This window comes from Micromys minutus, assembly GCF_963924665.1.
Source record: "Micromys minutus genome assembly, chromosome: 24".
Lineage (NCBI taxonomy): Eukaryota > Metazoa > Chordata > Mammalia > Rodentia > Muridae > Micromys > Micromys minutus.
In genome coordinates this window covers 17,231,808-17,258,811 of record NC_137959.1, presented here as the reverse complement: position 1 = coordinate 17,258,811, position 27,004 = coordinate 17,231,808, and the positions used below count along the sequence as shown (strand labels likewise).

Below are 27,004 nucleotides of genomic sequence, written 5' to 3'. Positions count from 1 at the left end.
CTAGTAAGTAAACTAATAAATCCAGGGGTTTTTTTATATGTGTTGTATTTCCGGAGTGTTTCATTATTTTTTTGTAAACCTATTTTATTTGGGGGTGTTTGTAGGTCAGAAAGAAAGCAAGCTAAGACAGGAATTAGCAGCAGGGGTAGATGATGTCCCAGACCAGACGGCTGTCTTTCACAGAAATTGAACTACTATTTAGAAATGGCAAAAGCAACTGGCTTCCACTGTGAATGAGGAACCTGACCCAGAAAAGGGAAACGCTTGATGCAGTGGCTTCCTTCCACGCTGAGGAAGTATGAGGCCTGTCTGAACCTGTGTAGAAGAGGGTAGGGGGATTCCAGGGATGCCCAGGACCTGAGGTCAGTTGCTAATTGGTAGAACCCTGACTGGCTAGAGTTGAAGAAGAAAGATACTGAATCATTCATTCTTAATTAACTCTCCTCCCAGCAGGCACTGGGGGATGGGGAGGGTGAGAAGTATCATTCATCCAGGCCCTGAGACAGCCGCCTGTCCAAATGTAACCACTACAATATCCCAAAATCTTCCTGCTGTGTCTGGTAGTTGTGAGACCTTGGGCTAGTGACTTAACTTCTCTGAGCTGGTTGCCTCCTCCTGGAGTGGGAGGGTAACTGCCACCTCATGGGGCTATCATAAAGATTAAATAGTGCATACTAATACACATAGCAAAGCACTCAAGCGACTGAATTCTCTCTGAATGTGTAGCAGAGAACCTTATAAATAACGATCTGCCTCTGCTGTTAGGTAAGCGTCTCGGCCTAGAGACTCTTCCCATCACCTGCCACTGGCAAAGAGCTGGACACAGGAGAAAAGCTTAATTCAGGCCCACTGAGATCTCTCCCAGGAACTGGGTCCACTTCTCACTCCATCACCTCTAGTCCTCTCAGGGAAGACCCAAAGGATAGACTTCCAACCTGTCACATCTGGAATGGACTTCTGAAAAACAAACACACCCCCCAAAAAGTAACTTTTGAAATTCATTGGCACGTCTCTACATAGGAGGTGGGGGATGGGGGAGAATAGAGGCGGAAGAAACTCCCACATTTATTGTGGCTGTGTTTAGAAAGCAAGACCATCATCCCCCTAAAGTGTGTTTCCTGGGCAGGTTTCATGGGGGATGGAAGCTGCTGCTGCTGGAGTGGGGGCTGCAGCGGCTCTGGGCTGAGATGATGTTCTTCATCATTTGGCCCCAGCTCAGGTTTTGTTTCTAACTGCTCTCTGATCCTGACCAACCACTTTCCTCTGGGCCCAGCTGCCACTCTCGGGAGTCTGTCAGGTTGGTCATAAAGTTGCTTAGAAGAGGAGCAGGTATGTTTTCTGTGGCTGTCTTTCACAGAAATTGAACTACTGTTTTAAAAAGACCGAAAGCAGCTGGCTCCCACTGTGGTTGAGAAACCTGACCCAGAGAAAGGAAGCGATTAATGCAGTCATTAGGAAGGCTCTCAGCGTAAAAAGAAAGGAAAGAAAGGAAGGAAGGAAGGAATGAAGGAAGAAAGAAAGCGAATCTCCAACCAACCCCATACTTAGAGCAATGGAATTGCTGCTGTGTCCCAGCTCTTCCTCAAGAAGATCCAAATTCCTCTGTGTCTAGGCTTTCCCCACCTGTAGATCAGGTACACAAGCCTACCCCCTGACCTTTCCAGCATATGTACTTTGTGCCTTGCACTGAGCAGAGATTTGCTTTGAAGTTCCCCCTCTGGCTGTGAGCTGCTAACACAGAGCCAAACACCGCCACTCAATGGGTGTCTTTATTTATACTTGTTTGCCATTTCCCATGGGGAACTGTTAAAGGGAGAAGCGGGAAGGCTGCGCAGCAGGAAGCCACTGACTTGGTTCTCCTCCATCCAGTGGAGGAAGTGACTGGGAATGCTCTACACAGAGTGAGGAGGCAAATCATCCGTAGACGGGCTGACATGCATCATGCAGTGATGTGAGACAACCCGAGTTCTTCGGTTGGAAAATGCAGTGTAGTGGAAAACCGAAAAGGTTGAACGAAACGGCAAAGGGCAAACAAAGCCAGCAGCCAAAGTCGTGCAGGCGCCTGGGCAGCCGGGAGTGAGAAACCAGGTGTCTCTGATTTCCACCTTGACACATCTGTATCCCACTGCCCTGTGCCAGGCTGTTGGGCCACCAGTGCCCTCTTAAGACAGTCTCTGTTGACTCTGAGGGTGTGGGTGCTGTAAGCCAGAAAAGATCATACAAGCTGAAGAACCTGTAGTGTGGAGCACCACAGCAGCCCAAAGGAGGGCTGCCTTGAGAATATCCAAGCATCCCCTTGGGAGGAGAGGAGGGAGGAGCAGCATCTGGGAGGGGTACAGTCAGCACCTTTCTTTGGACACAAAAAGAAGCCACCCTCTTAAATCTGAAATCACCAGGTGAAGGAGAAGGCTGATTAACTACAGAGCAGAAGACGGGGGAAGCCAGGCCTCTTCACATCCTTCCCCAGTGTCCTGGGCCTGGTGTGCAGTCATGAAGATTGTAGGGCCTGTGGGACCAGGGCCAGCTCAGCAACCCAGCCAGTCCGATTTGATGCTTCCAAATTTCACACTCTTCAGACTTTGGTTCTCCAGCTTCAGGTAATAAGCGCCTTTGAAGAAGTAGCTGTGACCTAAGAGAGAAGGAAGAGAGGCTGGACCCACGTGACCTTACATGATACTCGGGAGGTCCCTGAGAGCTGTTACCTCTGCCTGGTAAAAGGATGCAGCTTTTCAACCAGGAAAAGACCCTCTGGTCTGAAGGAAGAGGAATGGCTGGGAAGTCAGGTCTCTTAGCTGCTGTACCTCTAAGCCAGGGATTAGGGCACCAACTTCTAAGAGCAGCAGTTCTCAATCTGTGAGTTGTGACCCTTTAATACAGTTCCTCGGGTGGGGACAGCTCCCACAACCATAAAATGTTTTCATTGCTACATTGTAAATGTAACTTTGTTACTGTTATGAATCATAATGTAAATATCTTTTTTCCCAGGGATCTTAGGCAACCCCTGTGAAAGGATCATTTGATCACCCTAGAGGGGTCACTACCCACAGGTTGAAAACTACTGACTTAGAATTTGTTATGAGATTAAGTTAGAGAATATCTGCTATTGGTGACAACGGCACCTTTCTGAGCACAAGCCAAACACATATTATACATCAGGAGAAGCAGAAGACCCATATAAGCATAAATATAAACACATATAAGTATGGCAGGGAATCTAAACATAAATATTTGCTTCTCTTTGTCTTCAATTTTGAATGGGTTGCCAAGGTGTAAGGACATCTGGCAATATCATTTGAATGTGCAGATGTCTGGCTTCTCTTTAAACCTCTAAAATATCTAAATCCACCAGACCCTACTCTTGCAGGTCAGGAGTCAGCAGAAGCTGAGAAGCAACCCTTGGCTGTCAGTGAATCTCTTTCCTCTGTTCCTTACAACACACACACACTCTCTCTCTTTCTCAGGCTTCCCCCACACTCACACAATTAGGTCCCCCCCCCCACGAACATACTCAGCCCTCCCCCCACACACACTCAGGCACACACACTGAGCCCCCCTACAAACACACTCACACTCACTTAGCCACATATACACACAAACTCTCGCACACACATTCAGTGCCCCACACACTTAGTCCACACACACACACACACACACACCTTTGTGGTACTGAATTAAACCCTCCTCTAAAAAGCCATAAAAGCCAAACTGACTTCATTTCCGGGATTCCAGAGAGTCACAATGGTTCTCGAATCCCAATTATGGTCCTGTGCTGACACTGCACAGAAGCAAGCAGCTGAGTGGGGGTCATTGCTTCAGGAGTGACAGAACATGACAAAGTTTGCCTTGTCTCGAGTGGATGGGAGTTGGTTAAAAGGCCTCCCGAGAAACCCAATACAGTCTGGCTCAACCCCCAGAATGAATTTAGGGCACAAGGCCACATTTCTGGTCCCTGGAGGCCTCACAGCCCTCCCCTTTGGTGGCTCCAGGCCCTGCAGCTGTAAGGGGCCTTTCTAGGTCTTACAGCCTGGAGCTTGGCCTGCGCAGCAAGGGTCAGGAGACTGGCTGCCTTCCCAGTGCTGAGCTGAAGGGACTGGCTTGTTTTCTGGGGCTGCCCTACAGGAGCGTGTGCTGAAGAGAAGCTGTTTTCTGGCTAGGGCCAGGCAATCCTAGAACGCTAAGAGAGGCCTGGGTAGCTTACCACCGCCTTGCAGGTCCACAACTGCATCCAAGTTATCAGGGATGGCATTCCAGGAGTCTGCGATGAGCTTAGGGAAACCGGGATCCATTTTCTTCTTCACTTCATTGTATCTAGGAAGGAGACAGGGAGATGTAGATGACCACTATGAAGGTCAACCCTCTGCCCACCCCCGCTCACCAGTGGCATAGAATGGGTCTGGGAAATAAGACTTGGTCCTTCCAAGGGGAAGCAGACAGCAATGTGAGGGTCTAGAGAAGACCTGGGTTCGAATCACACAGTACTACTTCCTAATCAATGGCTTGAGACAATCCTTAAGAGTATCTGCCAGCGTGACTGCCACCAAGAGGCAGCTTGTATTTCTCTTGTCTGGTATTCAGCAGAATTTCGGAGCTCATAGTTCTTTTTTTTTAAGGCTTTTTTTTTTTTTTAATTTTTCATGTGATTGGGTGTTTTGCCTGCACATGTATGTGTATCTCATGTGCATAAGTGTCTTCAAAAGCCAGAAGAGGGGGTCAGATCCTCTGGAACTAGAGTTATATAGAGATGCTTATGAACCATATGGGTACCAGGAATGAGACCCAGCACTTGGGACAGCAGATAGCGCTGTTGACTGCTGGGCCATGTCTCCAGCCTTACAGCTTTTGATCGCCTGCTGCAGTCCTAGGACCAGTGAACCAGACCTATAATCCTTCCACTGTGTGGTTTGAACAAATTGCTGCTTCTTCATCTGTGGAGCAGAGATCACCAGCCATGTCTGGGAGTTAGCGGAGGCTCAGAGAGAGCGAGGTTACAATGCCATGTGGTGGGTGTACGCTCAAGGCCACAAGGCACCGGGCAGACTGCATGCCATCCAGTCCCAGCCACGGCCGTCAGAGTACATGCTCTACCGGGTCCTGAATTAAATCCAAGTAAGTACCTTGAGTTTTAGGAAGTCCTTCTCCCTGGCTTTTGTCTCAGGTTTCTTGGATGAGTTTCTAATTGTTGCTGCCCTTCTCATCCCTTCTCTTTCCCTGTCTTCCCCCAGTACACTACCTGTCTTTATTATAAAGATGGAACCTTATACAAGCTAATGTGCTCCCACTGTGTGCCTGAGGATATCTCAGGAAACAAGGTCAAATCTCACCTCCTAGAAGGAAATTTCTGAGCACATCCTCTTGGATACCACTCTGGTGATTAGCCAAGCTTTCTTTCCTCCACATGACATCCTGGATGGCTCTCCTTTTGCCCAGCAGCCAACCCTCCCACTTCCATAGCTTATCCCACATCTGTCTTTTCTATGGAGTTTCCTTGCAACCCATTACCCCATGAACTGTCAGAAAAACTTCCCCATTCCATCTGCATGACCTCCAATGAGCCCCACACTGTAAATCTCTAGAATTACAATGGGACAGAGATATGTGCCCCACCCCAAGGATTCCTCTCTAGCACAAAGATAGGGAAGGAATCAACCCCAACCCATTGTATAGGTGAGTGTTAGAGAAATGAACCCGGCCTGCTTCCAGAAAGTTCTTTTCATCCAGGAAGACTACAGTGCCATCTCAGACGAATGTGTTGCCTCCTTCCTGTCTCTCTGGTTTCCTCATCTTGAATGATTGTCTACAGATGTAGAGGGTGAAATATAGAGTGTCAACAGAGACATGTATGTCCCAGGTTTTTTATGTGTGTCTTTGACTCACTTCTGCCTTGGTCCAGAAAATGGCGCTCATGACAATATCTACATTAAGTGAGAAATCAATCCAGATGATACGCACAGCCTCCATGTGGAGAAAGATCCAGGTCTGGAATGGACGTTGTCAATGTTAGATGCAGATGTTTTTGAGCCTCTTTGCATCATAAGATCCAGGAGGACAATGAGGGGCTATGTCTGGGGTTCCATCTCCCCAGCACCTACCTCTGCACACAGCACATAGGGTACACTGCGTGCATAACTATGGTCTCAGTGGGGACTTAAAAAAGCAGCGACTGGCATGCTAGGAACAGCTGTTCACCCTAGTTTCTATCTGCCTCTGTCTCTTGTCTCTCTGTCTCTGTGTCTGTCTGTCTCTCTCTCTCCTGCAACCATGGCCCATGACAGTGTCTCAAATTCTGTGTCACCTTTCCTGGGACAGACCTGTCTTCTTTATATGCACAGTCCAGAACCTAAGATCAGCCCTTTCTAGTCTAGCCGTTTTACCAAAGGCTCACGGGGCTTCCTCAATCTGTCCCGACATCTAGAGTTAGAGGACTTATCAAGAAAAAAGATTAAAAGAAACCAGCAAGACATTTCAGGGCCCGTGAGTCTGTGTATGCCTGCACACCCCTGTTCACAAGAGACATGCCTGTTCTTGCCTGTGTATACACATATAGGGTGTGTAGGAGGGAGACTGGGAGAGTACTTCCCAGGCACTACGGTGGAATCACCTAGGCTTTAGGATTCTGAGATTCCTGATTCAGGAGTCTGTGACCCTCCATCTCTCCTGCCCTCCACACTCAGTTTTAAAGATCCAGAGTGCCTGGGATGCCATTCGCAGTACGTGGGCAAGCTGGGGGTGTTCCGGAGCTGAGGTCAGCTCAGTGGTTTCCTGACAGGCTGTTTTTCTTCTTGAGGCTTGAGATACCAATCAGCTTAGGTTGCTAAGTATCTCAGCAGTGCGTCCAGAATTCCACCCTGGCATGGGCAGCCCCAGGACATAAGCAGCTTCTGAATCAGGGCAGTTGCTGGTGGGGTGAGGGGAAGAGGAGGAGACAGAGGCCATGAAGGAAGCTGGGCTGTTTGTTTAGGGATGCCAGACAAAGTGTGGGAGCTCCACTGCTAGTTCCTGGGTAAGGCTTGGATACAAATGACAGCCACAGAGGTGGGATGGGGGTTGGAGGGATGCTGTGGAACTTAAGTCCATCCACTGATCAAATGACCCAGAGGGCAGTGAAGGTAGTGCTGGGGAGAATACAGGAAAAGCATCTTTAAGCGTATCTCTGGGCCGGCACACTTACATATAAGTCAGATGCCCTAGTTCTTCAGTTTCTTTAGGTCTCAGTTTCCTCTCTGGTAGGCTGTGAGTGACTGTGAGCACACTCCTGGGTTTGAGCTATGTCCCTGGATACTGTTTTCTCTGGCTCCTCATCCTCACCTCTGGCCCTCAGTGCTAGAGCCTTCTTTTCGGAGGACTTGGAGCAGAGCCACCTGATTCAAAACTACTCCCCTGCTGCAGACATGGGGGAGGGTGCCTGCCTCAGACAAGGGGGAGGGTGCCTGCTGCAGACGTGGGGGAGGCTGTCTGTGGCTTCCCAGGTCCTGGCTGAATGTTTTCTTCCTCATTTCCCTCCGCCTTGCTTTCACCTTCCCTCCCTGGCCTTCCATGGCATGGGAGGACAAGTGTACTCTCCAGGGCCAGAATGCCAGGACTCAAAGCCCAGTTGTCACTTCATAGCTGTGGGAACTGAAGCTAGTTTTTAAGCCCTTGGAATTCTGTTTCCTGCCGGTGAGATGTTGGAAGAATATACGTCACTGGGCCGGCCATATGATTAGCACCTGGCCTACGCTGGCAACAATAGCTATCTGCAATTGCATCATCAGCTCCTCTGCATTGCCCTAACATGAGACTCTACATTAGATATCTTCAGGCCCAATCAGAGGCCATTGAAAAAGGAAAGAAAATCCAGGCAAGAATTACCCCTCACAGCATTACAAAGGAAGTGCATCTGACTTCCCTTGGAGGGCCTGTTCCCTGGCAGGCTGGAGACCAGGGAGGAGACATCTACCCACACTGTGTATATCAAGCCACAGAGTGTCCTTCCTCATAAAAAGCCATGGTGCCATTGAACCTGGGATTCCCTTACCTCCAGAACTTATCTCCAGCAAAGATGTATGTCTTCTTGTTCTTACTCCAGTTAAAGGCAGCATCTACTTGTTGGACATCAGGGGGTAACCCCAGGCTGGTCAGTGGCTTGGGATATCCTCTTTCCAGAGTGCTGGCAGAATAGACCCAGTACTCGTTGCCTGAGGAAAGGGGCAGAAGATGAGTTGGTGGCTGTTGGGAAATGCCTCAGGTCAACCTGGCCCTCTCGCCATCTCTCTGGCAGAAGAGTCTGCTGGGTCTTTCCCACTCCGCTCATATCCCAGTTCTGTGACTAGAAGCAGGCCTTGAACACAGGATCATGTTCTATTTCACTTCCTTTAGAGATGAGCTCATGTCGCCCAGGCTGGCCTTGAACTTCTCACCATTGTACCTCACTCTCCTGAAATGACAAAGAGGTAGACTACCCCACACCTGACTTCTATAGGGCTGAGAACTGAACCCAGGGCTCTGTGTATGCTAGACAAGCTTTCTACCAATTGAATTGCATCCCCAGTGGCATGCCCAAGGTTTTATAAGTCTGTGGTAAAAGGTGACAATCAAGGGAGGCTATGTGGAAGATATGACACAGCCAATGCAAGTGTCATAGCGGCCACAAGAAGCCCCTCTTTCACACCTGTACAAAGTGCCCTGAGAGTCAAAGCTCGCTTGGTCACCAAAGCTGTCCATATATGAGACAGTAAGTCCAATCTTAGGTGAGCTTTTAGGGCCAGCCTGGGCTATATAGCAAATGCAAAGGCCAGCCTGAGTTATATAATAAGACCTTATTTCAAAACAAAATGACAGTAACAAGCCTAATAAAGTGATGCTTCTTTGGAGTATAGACACCAAGTATAAAGTGGTTTTGAATAAACCTTTATTCAAATACATACATGTTTAAGCAAAACGTTTTATGCTAAAAATGAGGCCTCACTGGAGCCTGCAGAGATAGTTTTGTGACTGTGAGTGCTTCCTACTCCTGAAGATGGGAGTTAGATTCCCAGTACCCAGGTTTGGTGGCTGACAACCTCTGCCTGCCTTGAGCTCCTGCCCTGACTTCCTTGGATGATGGGATGTAAGATGAAATATAACTTTCTGTCCCAAGTTGCTTTTGGCCATGTTGTTTTATCAAAGCTATAGAAACCCTGTGACATGCCTGTAACGCCAGCTCCAGAGGGATCAATGCCTCTTGCCTCTGTGAACACACCTTCACTCATGTACACATCCCTGACACACACACACACACACACACACACATACATACACACATTTGCATATATAATGTTTTCAAAAGTTTGGAGTTAGGGATTTAGCTCGGTTAATTGAGTGCTTGCTTAGCTTGTGTAAGGCTCTGAGTTCTGCCCACAACATCAAAGTAAACCAGGTGTGATAGCAAATGCTTGATCCTAAGACTTGAGAGGAGGCAAGAGGTGTAATAAATTAAAAGTCACCCTTGGCTATACACACACACACACACACACACACACACACACACACACACGCACGCACGCAGAGAGAGAGAGAGAGAGAGAGAGAGAGAGAGAGAGAGAGAATTTGACACAAGCTAGGGTGACCTGAGAAAGTGTGTGTTGGGGGGATGTTCAACTGAAAAAATAAATGCCTCCATAAAATTGTCCTGTAGGCAAACCAGTGTGGCATTATCTTAGTGATTAATATGGGAGGCCCCAGCCCCTGTGGGTGGTGCCACTTCTGTGGTCCTGGAGTGTATAAGGAAGCAGGCTGAGCAAGCAGTGGGGAACATGCCAGTGCCCGGTGCTCACCTATGGCCTCTGCTTCAGTGCCTGCCTTGGGTAGGCTGAGATAAGCCCTTTTATGAACCTGGTGTTTTAGCACAATAGAAACCCAACTAAGACACTGTGCTTTGGTGGGAAAGTGGATCCAGTTAAACAGAAACAGAGGGCCAACAAGATCCTCCCACATACCTGCAAAGAACACAGCCTTCTCTTCCTGTGGGGCCTCGTACACAGCATCGATCTTTTCCGGGAGCTCAGGCCAGAATGTCGCCACCAGCAAGGGACCTGTGGGCTTGTCACGCGGTGTCACTGTCCGCCAAATAAACCTGGGACAGGAATGAGCCACAAGATGTCACACCTTCCATCACTCTGAGGCTCTAATCAGAAAACCAACTCGGAGACATGGTAAGATGGTGGAAGCAGGCAAGGTCAAAGGAAGGTTGGAGAGAGTCGCTGGGGGATGAGAGGGATACTGTTCTGCAAGATGCCAGAGCTAAGAAGCTACTCCTGTCCCTACTTGCTTCAGGAAGCCACCCTAGACTGTCTCTCTTTCCCGTGTTTTCTTCCTAGGTAACTCTCAACACCAGCACTGAGTGTCTGGAATGACTATTGTTTATCTCATCTGTCCTATTTGATTAGAGGCCAACCACGACAGATACTGACAGTACTTTGAAGCATTTTCAGAATTTGAATGGAACAGATCTATGTGTTTTGGCAAAATAAAAGCCACATTTACTGGGGGCATACAAAGCGCCAAGCACTTTCATGAATGAGCCTTGTAAAGTATAACATTCAAACATTCATAACTGCACAACATGTGTGTTTGATGATCTGCCCAACAACTGTGTCTCTCTCTCCCATCATTCCTCTCATCCCCACACTTATAATCATCCCTCAGCACCAGGAGCCCCTGATGCCCATGACCTCATCCTCATCCAGGGGTCTTCAACTGCTGGACATTGTAACAAAGATGTCTTTGAGTTACAAAGACAAAAGCTATCCTCAGCTGCAAGTGGCCTTGAGTATAGGTTGGTCATGAGTAAACCACTGAGCTCAAATTGCAATCCTCAAATTGGAGGCCCCAGCAGCACCTGGGCTTGCCTTAGAAATGTGAACCTGAGCTCTGCGGAGCAGAGTTCTCTGGCTTGTGACTGAGAATCTGCCTGAACAAGCTTTCTGGATGACTCTGTCTGCCAAAGTTAGTTAGCCTGACATTTCTTGCTATGTGTGTTATATCAGCATGACAAGATTGAACAGATCGACTGGTGTCTCACCTCTAAACACCTCTCTCTCTCTCTCTCTCTCTCTCTCTCTCTCTCTCTCTCTCTCTCTCTCTCCCTCTCTCTCTCCCTCTCTCCTCCCTCCCTACCTCATCATCCCACACTTTGGCTGGATGTGGGAAGCCTGTGGTCTTAAGGACCACTCACTGGCAGTCATCTTGGAAGCCAATCTTGGCGTACATGCTATACGGAGGTGCCAATGGACAAAGACAAGTCGCAACCCTTTTTTCCCCTTAAAGCAGCTTTATCCCTTGACACTATACCATGAAAGGCCAATTTTTCTTCCACTGTTTAATCTGGGGCAAGGGAGAGTGGTTATTTGAAGCAGCACACACAAGGGAGGGACATGATCCTAGTTTACCGACACTCAGACAGATTATGGTAGTGCCTGGATTTAAGTCCACATCAAACTCCAGAATCCATTTTCAAGGGCCCTGTAGTACTGCCCTGTCCACCTAGAGCCTGACACAGTTACTGTTTAAATATTTACAGATAAATTCGATGACTCTATTGAACTTACATTTACCTTTTGATAGCAAGTATGATGCGGTGTCAGAACCCCCCTTGGCCTGAGCCTTGGCTCTGAGCTGTTTCCCAGATTACCACATCTGACAGCTCATTGTCAGTTTCCACTGAAGTGCTGCAAGCTGGGGACCTTGCTAGAGAGTAGAGTACCCACTGACCTCTTCTCCCTCTCTACAAGCAGGACTCCAGCAGCATCTAGAATTACTAAAACTAGTTCAGCCATTAAGACCTAACTGTATCTGACTTAGTACATTTTGAGTCTCCTTTCTTTCTCTAGCTTCCTGTTATCGCCTACTGAAGACGTAGACTCTAGGAAAGGCAGAACATTTGTATCCTATACTGCTCCTGTATCTGAAGAGAAGCCCTTGGTGGAACAGAAGAAAGGCTTTCCATGGATAGCTTTTATCCTCAGTGGATTCTCTGACCCAAACTGTATACACTAGAAACTTTTATCTCTGTCTTGGATTTATGCTTCTGAACCTGGCATTCTTATCACCAGAAAAACCTCCTTTCTAGGAAGTGTTGGCACTTCTTTTGAGAACAGTGAGGTAGCAGAGGTGGCATTAAATAGACCCTCTACCCCCAACAGGCTGTCTTTCCTTCCTTGGTTATCACTGAAACTCATCAAGGCAACTGGCACAATAGATGGTAAATTGTGATTTATTAAGATGACAGCTAATGTCCTCAAACAAATACACCCTATGTTGACATTGTTCTAAGCACTAAACCCATCTAATCCTTATATCTGTTCTATTTGATAGGGTAAGATAGTAGCCCCATCTTCAAAATGGGCTAGCTGAGGTACGAAGAAAACAATTAACCTGCTGGTGATCATATAGACTGTAGAGAATTAGTGTAGTTTTCTACTTCCATCACACATTTTTCTAACTGTTGTACTCTGTGAATGGATGGATGAGTGGGTAATTGGATCAATGTATGGAAAGGTAATATAGAACAGAAGGACAGATGCTTGGTAGATCAATTAATGAATCAATAGGTACCTACATATATATGTGATAGATTAATAGATTGAGGTAGGTATAAATAAATGGATAGAAGATGAACAGATTGATGAATGAATGGAATTTATTATGAGGTCCTAATTAGTATTTCCCATTACCCAGGCATCCAGGGCATTAGGGTAACTCTCAGCCATCTGTCATGACCAAAGCCTTGTAGAATGAGGGAAATGATCTCTCTCTACCTATGCTCACTTGCTATCTATACAGATCTTAATTTGAGATCAAAAGCATTCTGGGAGAATGCCAATGGAAGACTGTCTAATGCCCCTACGTTCTTCTCTCTGTCCTACTTCAGAAACATGTCCAGATGTGCCTTGCTTTATGATAACATGGTATATCTTTCAGGGCTGGCCTGAGTGGACTGGGATGCCCGGCTTAGTTATGTTCTTGGATTTTACCCGTAAAAGATTCTCAGATATTGAGTGCATAAAAATCTTTCGGTGTGTGTGTATGGTTTGATTTAGCCTCTTACACTGTGTCATTTACCACAAGTATCCACACATTATGGAATGAGTAGCATGTAGTATATATCAGGCCACCAGCTGATTCAAAGGCTCAGACATCTGGTCGACCTAGAGTTCAAGAGAGCCACCTGTGTGGTAAGCCACCAAGATCTGTGGGTTGTGAGACACAAGCAAAAACTGCTTACTGCAGGTCACTCTGTGAGGCCCCACAAATTGTCTTGACAACAGTAGGGACACAAGAACAAAGGGAAAGGACAGAGTCCAGAAGGTAAGAAAGACCAAAACAACTGAACTCACCTGTCCTTGAAGAAGAAGATCTCACCACGGATCTGAGCGATGCCATCAAAGACAATGTCCTGTTTGCAAATCTCAGGAGTGACAGGTCCCAGTGTAGGTGTTGGTCCAGTGCCCGTGTCAGTATCAGCATCAGGGGAAGGCCCTGAGAAATGGGGATATACCTGTCCCTAGCCGCTTCCAAGCAACAAGGCTTCTCATCAGCAGGCTGGGCCCCAATACTGCTCACTTAACTGCTAATGCTACAAAAAAGAGAAATCTACCTTGGTGCAGCCTGAGCTTAGAGAGGGGAACAGACTCTTGAATCTTGTGTGGTCTCTCACTTTAAAAACAGAACCCTGGCTGCTGCCAGTAGAGGTGTGGCACTTTCTTAAAGATTTTCTTTTATATTCCTCAGGACGAGCATCAGTTAGTCTAGGGAGGTGAACTGTGGCATCATTTCAGCTGGCATGTAGACTTAGGAAGACTGCAATGTCACACATCACATTCTGCATCTCTGTTTCTTTTCCAAGTTCAGACTCCTTGGGCTTCCCCATCCTGGTTCTACTTTCATTGCTTTGCCTGGTTCAGGAACCATTAGGACTCTCACATAATTGATTTCTTTTTAAAGACACTGACTGGCTCTTATGCCTCTAACCTCACTGAAAGCACAGACAAAAGACCATCCCTGGTGGCAGGAAACAGTTATGTGTCTATGACAACATCAGCATCTTAGGAGACCTAGCAACACCCATTTCATGCCAGAGACAACCCTTTCCTGTAGGCAGCTCACTTTTCTGGATCCTAAACCCTACCTGGATGCTGAAAGCTAGTTGACCTTGGGCCAGACAGACTTCCTTTCTCCAGCCTCAGTTCATATACCTAGAATATGGAAAGCCCTGGAAATGGGGAATCAAGAAGGGAGTGGATAAATGGTGTTTTAGAAAGGACAGAGCTGTCTGAGCAGCCCTTTGGAGCATTCCTCTGAAGCCTGAGGACCAGGCACAAGCCATGTCCCCTGATGATGTCCCTGGCCATTCTGACTAGATGAGGTCTCAAGTCTTCTGTGTCCTTCCACCCAGGCTGTGGGATACTTGCAGATACCTCTACCCTCAGAGGTCCTCAAGCTGTGGCTTACCATAGAGCTCCTGGATCCCCTTGATGTCATCGTGGGATAATCTGAAGTTCTTGGTGTAGGTGTAGATAGGGGCCATCAGAGCTCCAGGATCCTGAGAGTGTTCAAGTCCCATGGCATGGCCGAACTCATGGGCTGCCACGAGGAATAGGCTATATCCTGAGTGCCAAAGCAGGAACATGAGGTAGAATCCAAGAGAAATAAGACAGGCATTGAAACTTGCCTCGCAGAAAGGAGATTTGGGGGAGGGGAGGACAACTCCAGGGCTGAGCTGAAAGTTCAAGAAGTGACATGTATTTTTTTCCCCTTGTGCTGAGAGTACTGTTGCTTTTGAGTAGGCCAGCCAGTATCCTCTTGCAACCTTTCCCCATGATGGTTGCATGTGGTATGGAGAGAGACAGGGGCATTGTCAAGTCCCATCTGTTAAAAATCATGCTTTCTAGCCCTTTGTGAGAGTTGACATACAACCTGCCGCTCGGGATCTCAAAGAGGGAGAGAGAGAGAGAGAGAGAGAGAGAGAGAGAGAGAGAGAGAGAGAGAGAGAGAAAGATTCTAGCCTCAGGGTAGTTTCACCATTTATTTCTTCCCAGGGAAGGGAGTAAAAGCCACTCCCCTGGGAATGTGGCTTGATGACATAACATTTGCCTAGTGTATGCCAGCAAATCCAGTCCTATGGGGAAACTGAAACAAAACACATCCATGCCTGTATGGCTTTCTCAGGCTTGGCCACAGAGAACAAGAAATCATGTGAGGCACCTTCTGTGTTGTGACTTAATTATCTCACAGGTCCCACTATAATCATCATCATCAGCATCATCATTTAAAATAAATTTCAGTCCCTGGTGACCTAGGACATGTGATCTTATTTGCAGATATCACTAAAACGGAAGCCAAAACTAAGACTGGTGTTATATATCTATAATTCCAGAACTTGAGGTGCTAAAGAAGGTAGACTGTGAGCTTGAGACAAATCTGGGCTGCATAGCGAAATCCTGTCTCAAATAAACTAATTGGTTAAAATGCTACCACATTGCAGTCAAGAGCTCTTTTCCTACTGTGGATCACAACCTCATAAGAGAGACAAAGGGACAGGTGCAGATGTAGAGTAGGGAGTGACACGTAATGTCTGAAGCAGATGAGTAAGTGATACAGGTTGGACTGGGCACTGTGGCTTTAGGCCTCCAGCCTTCAGACTCGGGGGAGTCTATTTCTGTTCTAAGCCATCAGTATATTATGGAGATTCCACCTTAGGCAGAAGTTGCACCAAGCAGGGGTGTCTGCCTATATCCTAGGATAGCATTTAGTGGGCAAGATAGATTCCTAAGAAAAACTTGTTTGGCCAGCTGCTGGGATTCACCACAGTGCATCTGAATACAAGAGAAAACAATTGTCACAGAAGGAAAGAGTGTCCCTGTGAGCATTCACTGTCCCTGTGACACAACCTAGAATCATCATTTTAAAAAAATCTCAATTGAGTATTTGTCTCCATCAGATTGGTCTCTAGCCATGCTGCTGAGGGACTGTCTTATTGTCAATAGATGTAGGAAGCATAGCCTATAGGCAGCTCCACTCCCTAAACAGATATCCTGGGCTATGTTGGACAGCTTGCTAAGCATGAGCCTGTGAGCTAACCACACAGTGGTATCCTGCCTGTCATAGATCTTGCCTTGACTTCCCTCACCCTGGGAGTATAAACCTCTTTGTAACTCTTTCCTCCCTAAGTGTTTATTGAAAACACCAGAAATCAAACTAGAAGAGAGACCCAACTAATTCTGGCAGGTCCTGGGCCTATCCCCTTAATTAAACATTTTGGGCTACCTGAAAAACTGAACCCCTTTGCCTCTAGGCATGGAAAGCTGGACCTAAAGCACCCTGCTCAAAGACAAGAGTAAGGTTTTTGAAGGTCTTCTGGTAGTGACAAAGCTGCCTGAAGGGGTGGCTGGAGTGAAAGGCAAGAAAGTCAACAGCAGAACTGATTTCCGACCAGGATCATTACCTAGTCATAGGGTCTCATTTTGGAGCTGTGTGAATGTCCACCTGATATGGCTGGACCTCAGCAGCGAACCTGTCTATCCTGGGGCCGAGCAGGGTCTCCGCTCTGATGGCTAGGTCTGAAGGTACACTGGGGATATCTTATCTAGGGACAATATCTATCCAGACCTCAGCTCAGGAGTGGAGGAGTGTCCAGTGTCTCTACTCAAAGGCCAGGGCCTCTTACCTTGGTCAGGACAGAAGCCCCACTTCCGGTCATCATCGTAGTTGGCTGTAGTCGCACACCACACTTTGCCGTCACTTCGGCCAGCGCTGGTGCAGCTCTCATACTTGTTGCCCAGGAAAGTGAAGGGGAAGACACATGGGGCACCTTCTGAATTTCCACCCACAGTGGACATAGCTGTGGGGTAAGTGACACAGGTCAAGGGGCAGCAGAGGATCTGAGGCCACTGACAGGAACCGATAACAGGGCAGTGGCATTAGCATTCACTCACTGAGTCCCATCCTATTCACCTCCATCAATAGCCCTGGCACAGTAGAGACCCTATAGTGACATCTCCATGTCATAGATAGGACTTGTCTTAAAGAGGCTCAAGGAGATTAAGAAACTTGCTGAGCAGACAGTGCTTGAAAGTAAGTACCAGACCCAAGGTTTAAACCCAGGTGGCCATGGTTCAGAGTCTAGAACTGGATGGTTACAGATAGAAGCAGAGAGGCCAGAGTCAAAGAGCGGAAGCAAGCTGATGGTCTCTACACACTGCCCTAGAAGAAGAACCTTTAGGCACAGTCTTACAGACACCAATCTCTGACTTAGCTTCAAGAAGTGGGCTCAGTATGCACATGTTGAGAGGGACACAGTGTCAGAGCTGAAAGACTTGGTGCAGACTCGCTAGAAGGGTGCAAGCCTGCTGGCCAATAAATAGCACAGCTGCCAACAGCTGACTCCCATGCCCATGTGGTGGCAGCTAGTCTTGGAAAAGATGCTATGGGTGGACAAACAGGTATTAAACAAGGAGCCGGGGGAGGCAGGGAGATACCCACCAGTCTCCGGGCAGAATCCATATTTCTTATCTCGATCGTAGTCCTCGGTGGTGCCACACCAACGGTAGCCGTCTGTGCGGCCCTCGGTGGTACAGCTGTTGTAGGAGGTGCCCTGGAAGCGGAACGGGAACTTGCAGGGCTGTCCGTCCGCATTGCCACCCATGGTGAACAAGGCTGGGGAGGGGAAGCGGGGAGAAGATGTCATTGAGAGAGATACCTGTCTGGGCAGAGCTGGCTACTCACCCACTTGCCGGTTCATACCAGACAAGTTGTTGCTATGCTATACTAAAAAGTATTAACTACAAACAATCTCTGGAGGCTGGAGAGATGGCTCTGTAGTGGCTACTCTTCCAGATGACCCAAGTTTGGTTCCCAGCACCCATGTCAAGCAGTTCATATCCATCTGTAACTCCAGCTGTGGGGATTTGATGGCTCTAGCCTTTGAGGGTACCTGCACTCTAGTGCATGTATTCACACAGAGACACACACCTACAATGTGTTTAAAATGATAAAAATAAATCTAAAAGAAAAAAAACCAGTCTCTACTGGTGAAAACCGGCTTCTCTGAGAAAGTTTCAGTCCTTTCTGGACATCTTTATTGCTGCTCTAGCTAATCCCTAAGGAAGGGAGAGAAAAAGGGGCAGGGGCGGCTGGAATCTTAGCCTCCTACCCTGAAGACCACAGGATATGGCATGACTGGAGAATGGGGAGAAACTGGATCAAGTTCAGCCCGTCTTGAGCTCCTCCCAAGCTCCCATCGCTGAGTCCACTCCAGAGCTATAAAATGGTGTGTGTCTGGAATTGCCAACTAGCAAAACCACAGTGCGTAACGAGGACCATCTGTGCACAGCAGTGCCAGAGGTGACCTCACTGGGTCTGTTAACTCTACCACAAGCTGAATAGAACCCAACCCCTGGCCTTCCAATGCAGGAATTGGGGTGGGTCTCTATCTTCATTGCTATTTCCCTTTCCCCAAACCGGGAAACCTTTTCCTGAAGGACCAAGAAGAGTCAAACTCAGAGAAGAGGCAGAGCTGAGCCCAGAGGCCCTGGTGATTCCGAGTTGGGGAGAGTTAAGTGATAACTTTAATCCCACCAGCTGTGTTTCTGCCACCCAGAAGCCCATCTCCTCTGGGACCCACCCTCTTCCCAAAGAGAAGGTCAGGGAAGAGACACTGAATCAGCAGTCAGGAGGGGCTGAGTAATCAGAATCGCTGCCAAACACGTGTGCCGTGTGTGTACTTGAACCTGGCCGAGGACCAAATCAATAGCCATTGTCTGACACCAAGAGAACCTGTCCAAGCTTGAGAAGTTCAAGGCTGTTTCCCTATCTATCCACGGAGCCTTCATCAGCAGGAGGACTGACTCTGGAAAGGGTTTCTACGTTTCTACCATGTCCTACTGGGAAATTCAAGACACCGAGTTTTATTTTAAAACCTCTGACTTACTAACAGTCAATAGCTCGATTCTTAGCACAGCGTTCAGCTTCCATGATAAAGCGAAAACAAGGCTGGGGATAGAGCTCTACAGTGGAGAACAGGCCTACTATGTGTGAGGCCATGGGTTGGATCTGCTCCCGCAAAGACAGAAGGAAAAGAAGAAATGTAAACAGGAAGATGATTAGAAGCTCTTTGTTCCTTCCCTTCTGTCCAGATGATTGGTGATAGTGTTCTGTTGCAATAGGGTCAGGGAGAGTCAAAGCCATATACAATTATATACAATTATAGGCCCTCCTCACCCCAGACTGTCCTTAGTCTGTGACCCAGGAATGCCTTAATGGGTTGGGGAATAAGCTAATACTTAGAAGAAAGTCTGCATTTTCTGCATTTCCATTTGGTGAATTTTTAATTTCTAGAACCATCAAGTGAGATGGCCTGACCAAGTATGATGTCATGAGTACACTTTTGCAAAGATTTATGATTGGAAAGTGTGTGTTCAGGAAGCTTTCAGTAGATTGAGTGTACATCAGTACCCTCCCCCTTCACACTTCCACCACAATAGATGGTAGAAGGGGAAATATGTTCCAAGCTCCGATGAGAGCGAGCGTGCGCGCGCACATGCATGCACGCACACACATACACACACATACATACACACACACACACACACACACACACACACACACACACACACACTGAATGGAGTGGAAAACTTGTCATGACAGAGGGACAGAAGGCAGAGTTCAATGTCATAGCTCTGACCACTTTAAGTGGCTCTCTTTAATACAGTGGGCCCAGTGTGGGAGGGATGGCTAATATTCTCAGACTGGAGTCCCTACTTGGATAAGGTAACAGCTTGGACTGAGCCTCGTTCCCCTCCCACTGCTAAGTTCTTTATCAATCGCTGGGCCTCATCTCCCTTCTCTTAGCCTCCTGTCCTTGAGCGCTATGTCTTGTATATAGTGTAAAGGGTCCCCAACTGTATTTTGACATGTTCATAGTTATTTTCATGTATATTAGAAAAATAATTGCTCTATCACATCCATGATCTCACAGATCATAAAGCTACATTATCTGAAGTAACTTGGCTAAATATGAAGAAGTAAGCAGATATGGTTATGCGCCACAAACGTAGTATTTAAGTTATAACAGACAACACACAGGTTGAGGGTCCTATGTGACAATGGTCCGTAAGGTCAGACCGACTGGTGACTTTGAACCCTTCTCAGCTTGTGTAAGGATACTGTGTTCACATAATGATGACAGACTTGCACAGCTACCCTTCTTAGAATGTGTGCCTGTTGCTAAGGCAACAGAGTAGAGGGGGACACAGTGATGGCTGACATCAGGATAGTAGACACTTAGATGAGGAGATGAAGGTTGACAGGCCTGTGGAATTCGGGGGATGTAGGTACAGCAGGAACCCCTAGTCTGGGGGCCTGGGTAGGGTGAGGGTTGGGGCCGGGCAGATGCTCACCTTCATGGGGGCAGAAGCCATACTTGCCATCCTTCTCAAAGTTGTACGTGGTGGAGCACCACAGGAAGCCGTCGCTGCGGCCAGTGTCCGTGCAGCTGCTGTATTCCCGACCGTTAAACAGGAAGGGGAACTTGCAGTACTCGCCGTCAGCGTTCCCATACTTTACTCGGACCACTGCAATACACAGGGAGCACAGGACTCACTTCCCCTGGACCTTCCTCAGACACTGGGCTGTGGGCTCATCCTGGAGGCTGAGTTCCCTCCTCCTCCCATTGCTCCCATCGGAGCAAATGAAGGGCTTAAGGCTGGCTTGGGTTGCTAGGAGACAGGGATGAATGCTGATGGAGGCTGTCTTACCTTGTCCTTCTCCCAGGGTCCACAGCTCGTCATCATCAAAGTGAGAATCTCCCCCAACACCAGTGCCCGGTGCAAAGGCATGTGCTAGGAGTCCATCCTTGCCATCAAATGGGTATCCGTCTCCATGCTCTGAAACCCACATCGACTCAACCTTTATCATGCTCTGGCCCCACACTTATCATTCCTTAAACCCAGCCACACCCTTATCTGTGTTGGGAACATGTCAGTCATTCAAACACCTCTCTTTCCCCCTTTCCATTGGGGTTATCTTTAATAAGTATTGCAGGGAGTCAATGGAAAAGCTCTAGCTGGGTTGCAACCATCCTATGGCCCATACTACTCAAGGCCATGTGGTCCTCTCACCTGCACCCTAGATAGACCTTTCCTATGTTCATTGATATCAGGAACACTGTGCCCACCCAATACGTCTTCAGTGCCACTACAGCATGATAAAATAACCCATGCCCTCCTGCCATCCATGGCCTCCCATGAACAGTGTCTTCCTCACTATGCCCTATCTCATGCCAGGCTGCCATCACTCTCCCCAGAGCTAGCCTTCAGGTCTACCATGACAGGATGTTTCCCATACTTACCCCCAGGTCCACACGGCTCTCCCCCTGACCTCTGCCTTTCCTGCTTTACCTTCTGGTATTCATGCCACCAACCCTCATATGTGTGTTGCGGTCGGTTGATACCAACAGCTCATAGGGTGGCTTGGCCCCAGATTCTATTCCACTTCCTCTCGCGTTGCTCTTGGGACTACTGAATTTTCATTGTAAAGGTCTTTCTTATTACTTTAAGTCCAAGTGTCGCATGCACTTAGGGGCTGTCATTTACAGGACACAGTTGGTTTTTGCTGCATGCGCTGCGTCCTACACTTTCCGGTGTCTGGGACTTGCTCTGATACCTGCATCTGACGCACATCTGCTATCTAGACGTCCTTGGTAAGCTGCTCTCAGGATCCCCACACTTCTCAAATGTCTACCTAGCCCCATGGTCTCTGTGCTGCCCTGCTCTCTAGCCCACTTCTGCCTACCCCAGCGGCCAAAGTTGATCATGATGTCAGCTTCTCCATCATGGATTCGAGAAAAGCGAAGCGGAGTCACATCACTCCATACTTTTAAGGCCCGAGCAAATGCGTCATCCACTGTTTCTGGGTCCAGGTCGGGTGTGTAACCAATAATCCTAGAGGGGAAAGAAATGTATATGACTGTGCATATATGCAATTGTGCAAGTGTCTATGTGCATAGAATGTGTGTGTATGTGTGTGCGTGCATGTATTTTTGTGCAGTGGATATGTTGAGCAAAACTCACTGAATATACCCTCCTATACTTTCTTGATGTCTCCAGAATCTCAAACCTTCTCATCCCTCACTCTGTCTGGGACAAGGGCACCAGGGAAATAAACAGTACAGTATCAAACAAAAGGCAGAGACCTCATCCTTGATTAATATCAGGCAAAAAGAGTAAAGATCTTAGCCTAATTAACAACCAATCATAAAAACACTATACAATGAAGAACACAATTATCAGCTGATCAACAAAGCTTCCTTCACCTGCCCCAGTGACCTAGATGATAATAACAATCACCAACACTTGTAGACCCTTGTTCTGTATCAAACATTGTGGAAGCTTTTGATTTACATTTAACCTAATGTAGTTTCTTAACCACCCCTATGAAAAACAGATGTTTTAGCCCTGTTCCATAGGCAAGGATATCAACTCTAAGTGCAGGAGCGGGCTCCCGAGACTAGATCTGCCTGAATCCATACTCCAAGAACTCCGTAAGCAAAGTCCCTGGATGCTCAGCTCTCAAGAATGACCCCTTGTACTGGGAAGGCAATTCCCAAGGAAACACACATCCTTTGGGCTGCTGGCTCTGTGTCCCCCCAGCCCCTCCTTGTACCTGTACGTGATCTGGTTCTTATCCCACTTGGGCTTTCGGGGAAAGAAGTTGTAGTTGGCCACATCCGGGTTGCCACATCTTGGCTTCCGCATGGTCTCGATGGTGTTCTGGTCAAGATCACCTGTCTGGGGCAGCCCGAAGAACTTCTGCATCTTCTTGAGGGTATCTTTCAGCACAAAGAGGTTGCAACTCTCCTTGGGGCAGCCATAGAAAGTGTTCAGGTATTGCTGAAAGAGACAGGTACTCTCAAAGCCGGGAGCCACATCGGGGTGGCAACGCACACAACCCCAGCTTCTGCCAAGCATTCACTCATTGGGACAGGATGGAGCCAGGAATCCAAAGACAGTGAGTGGAGTCTTAGGCTCCCAAATGAGTTCTGTCACCCACCAGTGGGTTGATCCATTTGTAAAGGGCATAGCTACCACCTTTTATTTCCTCGAATTTATAATTTAGTAGATGTTAACTTATGTAACACACACACACACACACACACACACACACACACACACACACACTTTCTTTCATGCAGAGGAAGAATCTAAGAAAAAGCAGACAGCTTAAGAAACTTGTTCAAGAGGACACCACTCACAAATAGCAGATCTGGATTTGCAATTGAGCTGTCATGTTCCAAAGCCTGTGCTTGAACCCTCAAACCCATGATTCTATCTGATTGAACCTTCCAAAAGACCTAGGAATACATTATTTTCCTCTTTTTTTTTTCTTATGAAGAAATTCAAGAATTGTGTTCATGGAGTCTGGTATCAGACCACCATTTCTAAAAAAGAAATCTTAGGTTCGCCATTTCTAAAAATGATTCTGGTCTTATTCTTTAGAGGGTCTGCCCCAAACTACCAACCAGCTGCTCAACAAGCATTTTTTGGATGGCTACCATGTCAATCCTTGTGCTACTGCTGAGGTAAACTGACGATTGAGACTGGCACTTTTAGGCTGTGAGATTCAAAACCTGATGCAAGAATGTGGATGGATCACTATAACTGCAAACTTAGACATGTGGCCAGAATGGCAAAGGAGAAACTAGTTCTGGTCCATGACTGATTCTCACCTAAAGGGGGTGGAGAGGTAATGGCCACAATGGTAGTGTAACAGTAACAATGCTTGGTGTGTACTGTTTCCTAAGCGCCAGGCGCTCTTCCAGTGTCTAAAAAGCACCTGCTCCTCTACCTGCTCCTCTATCACAAAGACAGTGCCACTGTGACCCTCTGACTTCAAAGAAACAGCCACTCTGGAAGTGAAATCAGTCCTCAGAGATCAGCAGGCCAGTAGGTTAATGCAAGATTTGCAGGGAGTCAGAGCATGCAAGCTAAGGCCCCTTCTCTTTCCTTCCTTCCTTCCTTCCTTCCTTCCTTCCTTCCTTCCTTCCTTCCTTCTTTCCTTCCTTCCTTCCTTCCTTCCCTCCTCCCTCCCACCCTTCCTTTTTTCTTTCCTCTTTTTTTTTGTTCTTTTCTTTTTTTTTCTTGGGGGGAGGGGCGGTGGCGCTCTGCTTCTCACTTTAAGTTGAACCCAGGAACTTTCTGCCCCAGTATCCCCAGGTGCACCATCCTTGGCCACCTTGTTGAGTTCTCTCCACCCACACTGCCTCTGCTCCGCAAAGGTTTCTTTAGGCTAGGGAAGGCCTGGGAAGCCAGGTAAATACACTGAAGTCCAACTCTCCATTTCAGCCAACAAGCGCATCTCTGATGCTTTAGACCCTCAAAACAAAGTAGCCCTATTTTAAGATCTCCCAACCCATCTACCGAGAGAGGATGGAGACTGTGATGCCTTCCTCAACCTTCCTAACGCTGTTTTTTGTTGTTTCTACATAACTGTAAGTTTGCCTATTTGTGGTTTGTACTGCGCTTATCTAGCGTGCAGGATATCTTATATGTGACTCCTTCAAGGGGATCATTCCATCCATTCAAGGGGTCATGACCCACAGGTTGAGAACCATTGCTGTAAAGGAGGCATTACAGAAAAAAACAATTGCCCCCCCCCAGCACGTGACTCCCAGTAGTGGGCAGATTGGGAAGAGGCTGCCTGGTAGGTTTCTAAAATGACTGAATAAAAGCAATAAAGATGCAGATGTTCCGAGATCCTGTAAAGCATCGATGTCAACCCACGGCCAGTGGATGGCAAGAGGTACCTATTCCTTACTTTGGGTATCGCTTTGCAGCTGCTTCCCTGTCTGGCTTATGCAATGCTGCTGCCAGGGCGCCCTAGAGCCAGGCGCACGCTCACACAACAACAACTGAGCCACAGCTCTGGGGCCTGGCCAAGAAGGAGGTCGCGCTGGCCGCTGGCCGACCCCAGCCCGGCTTAGTCCGCCCCCGCCCCACGCGCCCTGGCCTTCTGCTTCTGCTCCTCAGGCCCGCCAGCCTGGCGGGTTGTTTCCTTGTGTCTTCTGACCCCAGGGAAAAGTTCAAAAAAAAAAAAAAAACTCTCCTTAGACCATCCTGAACAACTTCTTCCTTCAACCAAGGCATCCATCAAAATGCATGTTCCGCTTTCCTCCAGCCTCTGTTGTTTGCCAAATGATCCTCTCCAGCATCTCTCCAAGGGCCTGTCTCTAGATGTGTGCCAATGTTTCCCAGAAACGTGCCAAGCCTTGCTTTGGCTATTCTTTTGTGCACAAAGGCTTATACAAATTTTATGCCAAAGCAAACCCCCCATTTTCAAGAGATTCAACCCCCCTTAAACTGATTGCCCTAAAGGCCTGACAAGATGATTGCCAAAGGTTCTGTTGCCAGGTCTCCTGTTGGGTCCAAAAGACATTTATAAAGCCTGCCTAGAACCAAATCCCTTAGGTAAGTAGACAAAGTCCCTATTATTCACAAAAACAACCCTTTCCAGATGTTTCCCAAGACAATCACCTCCCCTCCTTTGCTTCTTCCTGGTTCCTTGGATGTACCCTGAACTTCCCCAAGTTACTTATCAGTTGCCTCTTCTTACCAAAGTTCCAAAAGCCAACCTCTCCATCATCTAGCCAAGAAAGAGAACCTCAAAAATGTTTACAAAAGTCCCTCCCGATGCTGTGTGCCAGTAGAGGGGGTCAGAGGGACGGTGGCCTGCGTCCTCTGTTTCCTAAATTTGTCTAAGCCAGCGTAGCAACTTACCACTGCCAACTCTTTGTCTGTTTTGGGGGAGACATCGCCGGGGAACTTGATGATGGGCGATGGTGCAGCGATGGCGTGGCCCAGCAGGCAGCACAGGACGCAGAGAACCCGCAGAGGGCCGGCGAGCGCTCCCCAGGCCACTTGTGCCTCCATCGTTGCGCCCCCAGGCTCCGCGTGTCACCCCGAGGTAGCTGGATGTGCCTTGGGGGTCCGCCCAGCTGGCGCCGGCTCTACACAGCGTTCCGAGATCCCCTTGGCTTCTCCGGGCTCAGGGTCTCATAACGGGGTCCCACGTTCCAATCCGCACCACTGCCGCGGGTGCTTGCAGGTCCTGGCAATCCCTTTGTATATCTAAAGTCCTGGGTGCACACAGAGCCTCCAGCCACCCGGGGAAGTCTGGATGCAGCGGAAACAAGGGCGGGCAGACGCCAGATGTGGCCGGCTGGGCTGGAAGAGTGCTGGCAGCACCGGGTGGAGTGGGGAGGGTGGGGGAGTGAGGTCTGACCCGCCCCTCTCTTCCCCACCCCCAACCCCTTTCTCTGCTTCTTCCCACCTCTTCTTCCATTCCCCATCCCCCTTCTGCCTCCAGCTACTGAGGCCTTCTTGCTCCCTAGCTGGGGGACCACTCTGCCTCTACACGGAGGTCCTCTTCATCTAAACAGCTGGTGTGAGCCCTGCAGACTCTTATTTAAAGACTGGATCACTGTTTTGTCTTTGGAGGGATGCTGGGATCAGGACACTGAGCTGTGCACAGGAGTCCGGAAAAAAATAAAAAAAGATAGAAGCAAGAGGACCCCAACCTTTCATGACAGTCCAAAGCAGAAATGTTAGATAATCAGACATAGAGCCACTGGAGGAAAGAAAAGAAGTAGAAAGAGCCAGATAGAAATTAATAGAATCTAGCCTGCCTTCCTTCTCGAAAATACATATTTACTAGGTTTCACCGGTAGTCCTCCATGGAACACAATACAGTGGTGAACACAACACTCCACCCTGAGAAATGTCCTTTCTCTTAGAAAAGACAACTGAATCAGACCATACTCACTGAGTCCACACACACACACACACACACACACACACACACACACACACACACACCTAAGAAGGCCATCCTGGAAAAACCTTGGAAGACGTGACTTCTAAGCAGTTCCTTGAAGAGTTAAACCTTGGGGCACAGGGTAGGAGCAGGGCAGACATTTCCAGCAAGCTTTATCACAGAA

General features: G+C 47.9%; 1 protein-coding gene across 1 annotated transcript; it reads right to left on the bottom strand.

Annotated features, from left to right (window-relative positions):
- Nucleotides 1–1,761: 1,761 nt before the first annotated feature.
- MMP2 (matrix metallopeptidase 2) lies at nucleotides 1,762–26,179 on the bottom strand. The gene is made up of 13 exons (XM_080936709.1): nucleotides 25,785–26,179; nucleotides 22,675–22,901; nucleotides 21,805–21,953; nucleotides 20,769–20,897; nucleotides 20,412–20,585; nucleotides 17,497–17,670; nucleotides 16,682–16,855; nucleotides 14,467–14,622; nucleotides 13,353–13,494; nucleotides 9,954–10,090; nucleotides 8,015–8,174; nucleotides 4,199–4,308; nucleotides 1,762–2,629 (listed from the first exon to the last, which is right to left on the bottom strand). The coding sequence occupies exons 1-13, from the start codon at nucleotides 25,935–25,937 to the stop codon at nucleotides 2,526–2,528; spliced, it is 1,989 nt and encodes a 662-aa protein (XP_080792835.1). The 5' UTR covers nucleotides 25,938–26,179; the 3' UTR covers nucleotides 1,762–2,525.
- Nucleotides 26,180–27,004: the final 825 nt, after the last annotated feature.